Source organism: Oculina patagonica, chromosome 10 (assembly GCF_052425735.1).
Source record: "Oculina patagonica isolate OP01 chromosome 10, crgOcupat, whole genome shotgun sequence".
NCBI lineage: Eukaryota > Metazoa > Cnidaria > Anthozoa > Scleractinia > Oculinidae > Oculina > Oculina patagonica.
The window spans coordinates 20,891,285-20,902,020 of NC_135767.1; the positions used below are offsets into that span (position 1 = coordinate 20,891,285).

General features: G+C 37.1%; 3 protein-coding genes across 3 annotated transcripts; 2 read left to right on the top strand and 1 right to left on the bottom strand.

Moving 5' to 3' along the window:
* The first annotated feature begins 455 nt into the window (after nucleotides 1–455).
* On the top strand, nucleotides 456–3,328 carry LOC144627969 (protein FAM72A-like). Its single transcript, XM_078486000.1, has 4 exons — nucleotides 456–698; nucleotides 788–865; nucleotides 984–1,108; nucleotides 2,153–3,328. Exons 1-4 carry the CDS (start codon nucleotides 544–546, stop codon nucleotides 2,245–2,247), a joined length of 453 nt encoding a protein of 150 aa, XP_078342126.1. The 5' UTR covers nucleotides 456–543; the 3' UTR covers nucleotides 2,248–3,328.
* A 1,344-nt stretch (nucleotides 3,329–4,672) lies between these two features.
* LOC144628114 (uncharacterized) lies at nucleotides 4,673–6,067 on the bottom strand. Its single transcript, XM_078486172.1, has one exon. The coding sequence runs from the start codon at nucleotides 5,979–5,981 to the stop codon at nucleotides 5,535–5,537; it is 447 nt and encodes a 148-aa protein (XP_078342298.1). The 5' UTR covers nucleotides 5,982–6,067; the 3' UTR covers nucleotides 4,673–5,534.
* An 887-nt stretch (nucleotides 6,068–6,954) lies between these two features.
* LOC144628195 (histone H4) lies at nucleotides 6,955–7,731 on the top strand. Its single transcript, XM_078486259.1, has one exon. The coding sequence runs from the start codon at nucleotides 7,014–7,016 to the stop codon at nucleotides 7,323–7,325; it is 312 nt and encodes a 103-aa protein (XP_078342385.1). The 5' UTR covers nucleotides 6,955–7,013; the 3' UTR covers nucleotides 7,326–7,731.
* The last annotated feature ends 3,005 nt before the right edge of the window (nucleotides 7,732–10,736 follow it).

Genomic DNA, 10,736 nt, shown 5'->3' on the forward strand with positions numbered 1-10,736 from the left:
GAATATTACTTGTAAAAAGAAAGACACCATTTCTCATGCCATTTTTTGTCGACAGCCAAATAAATAATGGCTGTTTTCGCAGGCTTATCAGCTACAAGCCTGATTGTAAAGTTGCTTTCATCCCGTGATCAACGCTTCAGACGTGACAATATGAACATCAATTGAAAACAATTGCACTAATACATTGGAAAGGTCCAGAATCGAAACTCGAGGTTCCATCATGACAAAATTTTGCTGTCGGGGAACTCAAGCAACCTTATTGTTATTTTCATATAAAATCTCACATTCGATTCGGTGTAAAAATCGTGTGAGGGTCGTGTGACATTCATCATGTTCATTCATTTGTCACGCTTTGGCAAGTTGCATTTAAAAAATTTAAAGGCCAAGAAAGGCGTGAACGTCACCAGGCAACAACCAATCAGAAGACAGTATTTCCCAATAACTAAAAGCTGTTTTCCGTGAACGGCCATTTTGTATCGACGCTGTGTAGGGAAAGTTTTACGTCAAAGAGAAAGCGAAAAAAAGGTGGTTTATCTTGGCAAAATGTCGCGGAGGATTCACCCAGCGTTTCAAACGAAAACAGTCGTCAAACTGGAGTGCAAGTACTGCGAAAGAAGTATTTGTGCTCGCGGTATGCGGGCACTTCTGTTAGCAGACACGAAAGTGGAGTTGTACTCGACCGACTTGCCTCCCGAAAAGTAAGTTTGAAATGTACTTCCTTCTTGTGAATAACAGCGTTTTCTCCAATTTCTCACTTTCTTCTAATACTTCTAACGTCTTTTTTTAGTTCCATTCAGTTGATAGGAACGGATTATTCGACGCAAAACTGCGACTGTCGAATCAAAGATGTCGCCTGTCTTGGATGGTGCGTTGTGATTTCATTTCACGCTCAAATTCCTTGTAATGTTCTCAGTTATTCGGTATTTGTCTGTAATTTTTGTATACCTTTCTTATCCTTTGCTTGTTTTCTTTTTTTATTCTAGTGGAAATGTCGTTGGCTATCATGTGACGCTTCCATGCCAGTCTTGCATTCGTTCGTGTAACAACGGCCATTTCTGGATGTTTCACTCAAGCGCTGTTTATCCCGTGGAAAGATTGGATCAAACAGGTATATAGTATTAAGAAACATTAGGAGTCTTCGTTGACTTCCCATGACTGATAAAAGTTATCAAAGTACTGTGTAGAATAATGCGAAACTTGAAACACGTGGAAAACATACTTGAAACAGCTGTTTGCTTCAAAAGGTGTTAACAACTGGTTTTGTCAAGGAATGGTTTTCTCAAGGTCTAGCGAGATATTGAAAAAAAATCATCAAATTTTTTGACATTAAAGATGCCTATTCTGAACCATACTCCCCCACTATTATTTTCTTTTTGTCTGTATACTGGGTTTTGCAGTTTCCATATTAAACCCTTGGAGTAGGAAATACATGTAAGCCTTTTCACATAGCCATGTTGAGGATCAAGTACATTCAGGGGTGCTTACCATTTAACCAAAACTCTCAGACATTTCATTTGGAAAGTAAATGGCTCACAGACTATGCCTTATTAAAGGCAGTCCTTTTATTCTGGTTGGTATGAGCCGTCTGAAAATTCTGTTTCATTTGTTCATTTCTCCCATTTCCAATCTGCATTCAAGCAAAAACTAGAAACTGAATTATAAATGAAAACTGCTTTTGGAAAATTGTTTATTCCAGTCAACTCCAGCTAATGATAAACACCGAGCTACGTTTGTGATCGTCAGGTCAAAATAACATCCACTGCATGAACAAGTTATTTATGTATGGGACAGTAGTAAGAATAGTTTTATAAGATACATTCCAGCACATACATAGTACATGCATTTACAGATTTCAGGGAAGCTTACAGAAGCTTATTTTTTCAAGAACACTTAATAAAGTAGATTACAGAAATACTAAATTGTAGTCAAGAGCTAGATCATGATTGGTACAAATTAATTCCTGGACGTCTAACTGTCTAATTTCAAAGCACTGAATGGAAAAGTCCTGGAAAATTGTTTGTGAAAAAGGGTACAAACCCTGAAAGTACAAACAAACATGTTCCCCCCCCCCCCCGGGTCACCCTTGGTATCATCAAACAAGTAAGCATGATGTATTACGGTGTATTCATTGACCTTTTGTTTGCTTTTTTAGGAATTCAAATTATGCTTTGGGGATCTCTTCCAAACACAAAGGAAGACAATGAACTGAGTGATGACGACCTCATGATGGAAGAATGCTGCAGATGAATATTATAAATTTGTAAATAGAACAGGCAGAAAAATAATATTTATATATCAATGATACAAAATACATGTAAATATACAGAAAGCAATTGACTGGAAAATGCACAAGACAGTGTAGATGTGTCCAGTCACACATCGATATCTATCATCGCTAAAATCGAGATTGATCCATGGAATGGTTTTGTGGTTAAGAACTGTTTGGTTTCAATGGACCATACCGCTTGGATGAGCTACTTCAGAAATTAAAAAAAAGTACAATGGTGGAACAAGTGTATGGAGCCAGATAATTGATTTGTATTCAGAGCAGTTTTTACTTGAGTGTCAAAAGTACATGTAGTTCGCATTTGCTAGTCATATTAGCTAGTGCTTGGCCTATTTGGCCTAGAAATTAAAACTTTGCCACTTTCTTGTTGAGGTAGAAGTGAAATTTGACTTCCTTGTATACCGGTGCATTTTTCTGCACTGTGCACTGGTTTCTTGATTTTGCTTAAAGTTTTGCTTGACACACTGGGTTATCTGTGTCCTTTGTCATTGGCCAGATCAAGTGATTTAACACTTTGGTTTTACAACATGCACTCAGTTGAAAACTTCTCTAAAGCACTTACAAACAGAAAGAGGAAATAGTGGTACCAGTATATATTTTTTAAAAAATCAGACCAGTCAATAATTTTGTTGGAAGTTTTGTAATTAATTTATTAGAAGTACTGACAGTTATGTTGAATGCACTTTTGTCAGTAGCTGGGGAGCAGATGTTGTATGTAACAAGGCTCCAGATAGATTGGTGACATAACATCTTATAAGTATAAAGAAAGTACTTTTTCTCTCAAACTTTTACAAGCTGTTAAGGAAAGCTTTTACAGCAATTATTTTTTTCTTAGAAGGTAATGACTTATTTGTGTATCTAAGAAAATAATTATTATTCCAACGTAGCTAGTTGGAAGGTTATACCTATGTCAATGTGCAAGGTACAAAACTTAACTCAGAAAAAAATAAAAACAGCTATTAATAGTACAGTTACTTATAAAGTAACTCAAACTACTATTAAAAGCATTTCAATAAATAAACGTTGTTGTTGAATTTTTAAGTCTGTTGTCTTGTTTCTTTGAGTTTGGCCTATTTGGGCGCAATGTGAATCTCTTTTTGAGCGCCGAAGGTGCAAAGTAAGCTGCTGGGCGAGTGAAACTAGTGGGATCGTGCCTTTGGCGCTCGAAGAGAGATTCACATTAAGGTTATACGGCTTTCAGTGATTCATGCATAGCGGCTATCTTTCAACATCTTTGTTTCAACATGTTAAACAAACAATCGAGACATTGAAAATAGCCATTAATCACAGCAAACAATTAAAACAAGCATGACCTTCTGAACTTGTGGCAACCTCGTTCCCAGGGTCTCCCTCTCCTTGCCCCCAAGATCTCTTGGGGGTGGGGAGATAGAGACCCTGGGAACGAGGTTGAACTTTGTGGGCTCATTTGCATGAAACAAACACTGCTATAAATCAGTTTTGATCAGCTCATTTCAAACAGCACATTAATTGTTGTAAGACAGACGTAGAAAAAAGTGGCTATGCATGGAACACTGAAAGTGGGTGTAAACTCCTGTTTGGTTTGAGTAATTGTGTTAAGGTTGCAGCGTTTGATCAAGTGAATCCTGCAATGCCAGCAAGGCGCTTCTCCAGGGCAATAGCCAGAGACAAGATCTCGCTTAGGGGGGCTTGGGGCATTCGATTTCTCCAGAAAATCTTGAAGTCTAGAAGCTCTGAAACGCGGTTTTAAACATCTTTCATAAGAAAATATCAACCTTGTTCAACTGGGAGTTGTTTTGAATTCCCAACTAAACTTAATTTTGTTTCAAGTTGGGGTAAAAGTCTGGATGAGGCAAGTAAATTGTCTTGCTTCTAATGCTAGTTACAGCCCTGTTTCAACTGAAAGGGGTAAATTGACACAAAAGTCTTACTCCATAAAATTAGGGAAGCATGTAAACAAGTAAAGTAAATTGTAACTACGGTAAGTATTTTTATATCTAATTTATGCATGTACATTTTGTTTTTATTTTGTATCTATTTTTATAGTTGATGTGATGTCTTAAACGATTTTATCAGTTCAAAAACCCAACAAATCAAAAAAACATTGTAAAACTAAAAAAAAATAGCAAAGATATCAAAAAACTCTATGATCATAATGGGCCACCATACTAGCAACAAATCAATAGAAAACTTCTAATGCTTTAGTGAGAGCAGTGGGTATTTAACCACAAGAAATTTCTTTATGACACCTTGCTTTGAAAATTTTTCTGAAACCCTGAGTATATAAGTATTGAATCTAGTGACATTTCTCTCGACTGTGTCTGGATGATATGTCAAGATGGCACAACCTAGACTGTCTGAGAACACGTAAGTGGTGGATTACAATAAATGACTATACAGATTGCGCAACTTTGACAACTAGAATTTTAATTGTTTAGATCTCAGACTCAAAAAAAGAACTACAGTCTTCATCTTCACAAGATCACAGTTTTTTAAAAAAATATATAATCATGGTTAAACAGTAAATCCAGGTATCTGCACATATAAACAATTGTACAGTACTGCCAAGGGTAAATATATTAACTATTATTGTTCATTTCAAATTTAATGCAGCTAGGCCAACAGCAGCTTTTGCGAGATCCATTGTAAAGCCGGCAAGATTCCGGATGTGTCCAAATCGACTTGCAATACACAAGTCCAAAAAGGCCTTTGAAGAAAAGGTATAATTTACATCCTGAAAAGTCTGTACCACATTAATATTTTTATGAAGGTTGAGCTGAGAATATAATAATTTCCTATAAATCAATCAGTAACACATATTTCACATTTCTATGAAATGTATAGATAAATTATACAAATTTTTTTCGATAACAAAGCCTAAACCTTACATGAATGAAAATTTCAACAAAACCTATTAACTTTACTACACTAGTCTAAACCATAAATAATAGTTCACAGTAGATCTAACCATAACATAACATTACAATAATATGCACATTCAAAAAATTATTTATGTTTATAGTTCTTCCTCGATCAAGGCGATGTTTCTAAGCAATGTTCAGCCAAACTCCATCCAAAGCCGAAAGTACACCGACAACGCCTCCAAATTAACAGCTGACTATTCATCGATGCTTGGCTTGGGAGTCCCCCTTCAAGGTCTTCAAGATGAACTTGTAATTTTCTATATATATGTAGATATATGACGGATCTAACTATAGTTCCTAGACTGATATTATTAACACTAACTATGAATTAGTTCCGCAGAGTGCTATGATTCTTTTTTAATAGAATGCGTAGTTATTCCATTTTCCAAGGCTTCGCCTCCAGAACAGTGATTTTCTTGTAGTGATCCATTCGCTAAAGATGTCGTGACAGCCGTCAGAAGCACCGCTTGATTTTCAGTGTTTGAGTTCGTAAATTGAACATTAATTTCTGAAGGCACCGTTATTCCTCCGTTAGCGAAGAGAGATCTTAAAACGTTCAACTCCTTTTGTAGTAAAGAAACCTTGTTACGTAATTCTTCGTTTTCTTTCGATAAATCCACAACTCTTTTGCGAGTTTCCTCGATTCGCTCCTTAGCTTTCATACGGCTCTTCCTAACGGCGATGTTATTTCTCTCTCGCTTTTTCATGTAATCTTCGTCTTCTACCTTGCCCGCAGGACGCTTGACTCCTTTTGATGTCTTAGAATCTGTATTTTCAGTCGATGACTCCATTATTATACCGTGGTTTATAGCAGGTCTTCTGCAGGAACGGTTTTCACCTCGATTACCTAATTCTGTGTTTGAAGCTATAAAAAAGTTCGAAGCTTGCGCAATCATTTCAACGATTGCGCAAACAGCTTAGCAGCCTAGCCGTGCGCAGTTTGATCAGCGCATATAAAATGCTACTTTGACGCTGTGTAAAGTATACGTGGACTCATCCATTGGTTGGGGCGGGGCGGGGGGCTGGTGAAAGGAGGGGTCAGGAACAGTTTTTCGTTAAAAACTAGCCTAGTTATGAAGACACTGAAGGAGAAATCCCTTGAAGAAACTTATTTATGATACGAATATGAAAAGAATCAGGGAAAAGAGGGACTAAGCAAGCTAAAAGAAAGTTAATTTTGGTCATAATAAATGAAATTAAAAAGGTCATTTATTTTTCGACAGCACAAGTTATCAGCGAAATAAGTCGCAAAGAAAGGCAACCTGTAGTTGCCAGTTGTAGGAATTTCAGCCATGCTGGCATTTTTAGCGGCAAATTTTTAAATTTCGTCTTTTTTTTAGAACCGTTCAAATTGAGAACTTCACGGGAATAAGTATTACGTTTTGTATGCGAAGTCGTTCTATTCTTTTGTACGTGTGAAATGCGACGTGCGGGACGACTCGATAAAGTATTATTTTGATGAAATTTAGCCCAACTTCAAAAGTCGCTAAAAACAAATGAATCTCATCAGAAACAGCTGGGAAAATTCCCGCATTTGACAGATAAGGGGGCATGCAACCTTTGGGCGTGCAAAAATCACACAGTGGTGGAGAATCGAAGCCGAATGCATGTGCACTGCGATGAAACTTAAGCTGATTGGTGAATTAAAGACAATAGTGACAATTGAACCATTCAAAAGAAAGTATTCCGTGAAACAACACGAGGTGATAGCACAAAATGTATAAAAGGGCAGCAGAAATTATTCAAAGGCCTCTTACCTCGTGCTAGCTGTACAACTTGCGAAGTCAACCAAGATCTTTGAGAGAAAGAAAGCTCCTGACAAGATGTCTGGTCGCGGAAAAGGCGGAAAAGGTTTAGGCAAAGGAGGCGCAAAACGGCACAGAAAAATCCTGCGAGACAACATCCAGGGGATTACTAAGCCAGCTATTCGACGTTTAGCAAGAAGAGGTGGAGTGAAGCGCATATCAGGTCTGATTTATGAAGAAACCCGCGGAGTTCTAAAAGTCTTTCTGGAAAACGTGATTCGCGACGCTGTAACGTACACCGAACACGCCAAACGTAAAACTGTCACCGCTATGGACGTCGTGTACGCGTTGAAACGACAAGGACGCACGCTCTACGGATTTGGCGGTTGAAGAAACGAAAAGGACGAGATAGGTATCATACGACGCAATGAGATGGACCTTGGAGTGTACAAGTAATTTGACTTATTAGAATGAAATATTATTTATCATGTTTTGACTTTCAGCCGGCCTGAAGATTTTAATTTCAGTTGTTTTAATTTTGCTTTCACCTTGTCGCGTACAGTAAACAGACATTCACAAAGTGACGATATACGATTAATTTCCAATGTGTAATAATTTCTAGAGGTTTTAGCCTCAGTTTGTAAATTTTTTTCCTTATAAATTGTGTATATTATGTATTTTTTTGACATTGTTGCTACAGAATGGAGGACTTGTATTAAGTTGCCGATAACTTTTTCTTCTGTCACTGTAAAGATTACCACTAATTGTGTATATACTGTAGATTGTACAGCCTAATTAAAATTTATTACAATGCTACTAAACAGCTTGTAGAAATGCGTTATTTTGTTGTATTGGCTAAATGGCTTCCATTTTATGATCATTTAATCAGCTTGGGATCCCGCTTGAGGGTATATCCTAAACGGGGCCTATACGGGGAGGCTCCGCCCGAAAGGGGTACCTTTATCATATCAAGCTTTCTGTATGTTAGAGGGTAAGGATTTCACAAGTTTAGGTATATGAACGTAGGGAAATCTTTGTTCGGGTACTAAAACGGGCTTTGAATTAAAACAGATTAAACAAACGCACCTTATTTGAGGAGATAGTTTTTCTCAAAGGATTAGTATAATTTAGAGAAATGAGAACTATTGAAAATTAATTCCCTAAGAAAATAATTTTGCACCCAAATCGCGAAAATAAAGGCCCACGAATCATACCGACCTTTTTTCGAGAGCCTGCGAAAATTAATACCAATAAGGTAGTAGATTGACACCAAACAGTCCCCCTGACAACCTTGGGTGCTTTTGCGTGGGAGTTAACTGTCTGGTGGTGTGACAAAAATAATTTTCCTTCTTTTATCCCTTCTTTAAACCTCTTAAAATCTCACTCAAATTCACATTTACCCCGCCTTAACTTATTAAGCGCTACATAGAGTGATTTCATTTAACCCGTGAAACAATATCTACCAGTTTGTGCGTAATAGTCAAAAGAAAACAAAAGAAACAATGGAATTTGTGTGTAATATTATCTAAAAGTGTAATAACTATTTCACGGGTTTACTGAAATCACTCTAAAAAACGTATATGAAAAGGCATACGAAAGGGTACCTTTTTTGTCAAGGTGGTATACAAAGGATAAGGGGTTCCGTTGAATCTTCGGCGGAGCCTCCCCCTTTTTTTTTTTTTTTTTTGAGTACCTCCCCCCGATAAGGCAAAGCGCTGCAAAACCGCAATTTTGCTGGCTGTATTCTGTTTCGTTGACGTTTGTTGAATAATAAAACAAGTTTCCTGCTCAATGTTGCGAAATTTCGTGTAGCTATAGCTTTCTCGTGTAACGTTTTTCAGTTTAAACGAAATATAGAATTAGCCTCAATGGGACAATTTAAAGATCAGACTTTCTCATTACATTTTTTTTTTGATTTTATACAAAATATGGCGGGGGAATGACATCATAAAGTAGGCACTATAATTTTATTTTCGTTTGACTGAATATTTGAAGCAGTTTTGAACAAGCCATATTGGGAATTCAAAACAAAAAAAAAATATCATTGAAATATATCAATTGGACTTACCACTTTTAAATTAACACATTCTTTCCTGCAGATTTAATCCAATCAACAACAACAACAAGCTTTATTTGCATGACTGTAAATTTGTTACAATCAGAAACCAACTGAAGGCTGTTCTCTGCTTTTGATTGGATAATGACTGCACGGAAGAATGTGAATTAATAAAAGTGATCACACTTTTGAGCTCCTTGGGGCCTGTTTATATGGAGGAGAGTTGTCCCTGGTAGGACAGTTACCCTGTCCCCCGAGCCATCTTTTACCGAGCGTTTATATGAGAAAGTTGTCCCTGTTGACCGAGCCAAAACTTGACCCTGTCGGTTCAAAAGACTGGCGAGAGTTATTTTGAAAAATCTATTATGACGGCCATTTCTAAAATCAGGAACGCTGAAACATTGACGAAGACCATTTTGGACAAATTTACCGCCGACTTCGATTTTGTTTTGGCCGATTGCAGCATTTGCGCATGCTCCGTATGTGTCAACTTGTCCCTGGTAGGCGAGGCAAAAATAACAAAACTGTTTATATGGAAAAAAGTTGGCTCGCTCCCCAGGGTCAGCCTACCTTCAAAGCGAGTGACTCTCCTCCCAGGGTCACCCTGTCCCCCGAGTCAACTTTGCAATTTCTCATATAAACGGTTCGCAGCTATTTATAAAGAAACGTATGAAAAGCTATCTCGCCCGGGGTGGCTCGGTATGGAGGGTAACCCTCCTACCAGGGACAACTCTCCTCCATATAAACAGGCCCTTGCTGTAAAAGTAGTATGCCGTCTAGCATCTCCAAAAAAAACAACAAAGATAAGAGGTTCGCGCAAAACACACGAATCTATGAAACTGAAAAACTTTGGACTGAAAGACAGGTTGCAAAATTTAATGAAAATAACTAAATTAACGAAATAACAAGCTGGCAACAAAAATATCAAAAATTACAAAACGAAAATAGGACAACAATAACAAATCTATTTAAACAACTTTTAATTAACGAACTGTAAGGAGTGGCCCTGCAAATTAAACGGAAATAGCAAAAGTAAAAATAAAAAATACGAATTTTTTTTTCTTTTAGTTAGTTTCGATACATTTGTGTTTCTCTCTGCCCTTAAATTATTTGCCTATATTTGCTAATTTCTTTCTATCTTGAAGTCATTTGCAAAGATTTGTTATTTTTACGCTAATTTTCGTTTTGTTCGTGAACTACCCTTCTTTATTATTGTTATTATTTTTAAAAATTTTCCATTATTATACAGAATAAAGACAAGATCTTCCGTCCCCCTCCGTTTGAAAGCTAGAGGGTACCACTATATAAAGTTCGTTCGTTCGTTCGTTTGTTTGTACGTTCGTTAGTTCGTTCGTTCGTTTGTTCTTTTGTTCGTTCGTTCGTCCCTTCGTTCGCTCGCCTTTGATCGTTTTGTACATCTGAGACCCTTTAATAACTGAAACACCGGTCACCTGGTGCACTCTACTTAATGATAAATTTCAAAACGGATGGGCTGTGTTTTGTGTCAATTTGTTAGACAAATTACCCCATTTCCGAAAACGTGGTAAAATTGATTTGAAGATAGTTATACGGAAACCGAGCAGCTATGACGTCAGAACCGACCACACAAAGGGAAATAAATCTTTTAAAAGAACTAAAAAACTAAACAAACTCCCTTGAAAAATACTCCCACTTGCTTTGTATTTTGCGTAGAAAATTGTAAACATTATTTTAATCAGCGATACATCGATCAGCTAAATATTGAT

What these genes read in the sequence shown, in the direction of transcription:
- LOC144627969 (XM_078486000.1), top strand. Translation starts at nt 544, where the DNA reads ATGTCGCGGAGGATTCACCCAGCGTTTCAAACGAAAACAGTCGTCAAA. An exon ending in ACCGACTTGCCTCCCGAAAA is followed by an intron (nt 699 to 787) that starts GTAAGTTTGAAA and finishes GTCTTTTTTTAG; the next exon opens with TTCCATTCAGTTGATAGGAA. An exon ending in GATGTCGCCTGTCTTGGATG is followed by an intron (nt 866 to 983) that starts GTGCGTTGTGAT and finishes TTTTTATTCTAG; the next exon opens with TGGAAATGTCGTTGGCTATC.
- LOC144628114 (XM_078486172.1), bottom strand. Translation starts at nt 5,981, where the DNA reads ATGGAGTCATCGACTGAAAATACAGATTCTAAGACATCAAAAGGAGTC.
- LOC144628195 (XM_078486259.1), top strand. Translation starts at nt 7,014, where the DNA reads ATGTCTGGTCGCGGAAAAGGCGGAAAAGGTTTAGGCAAAGGAGGCGCA.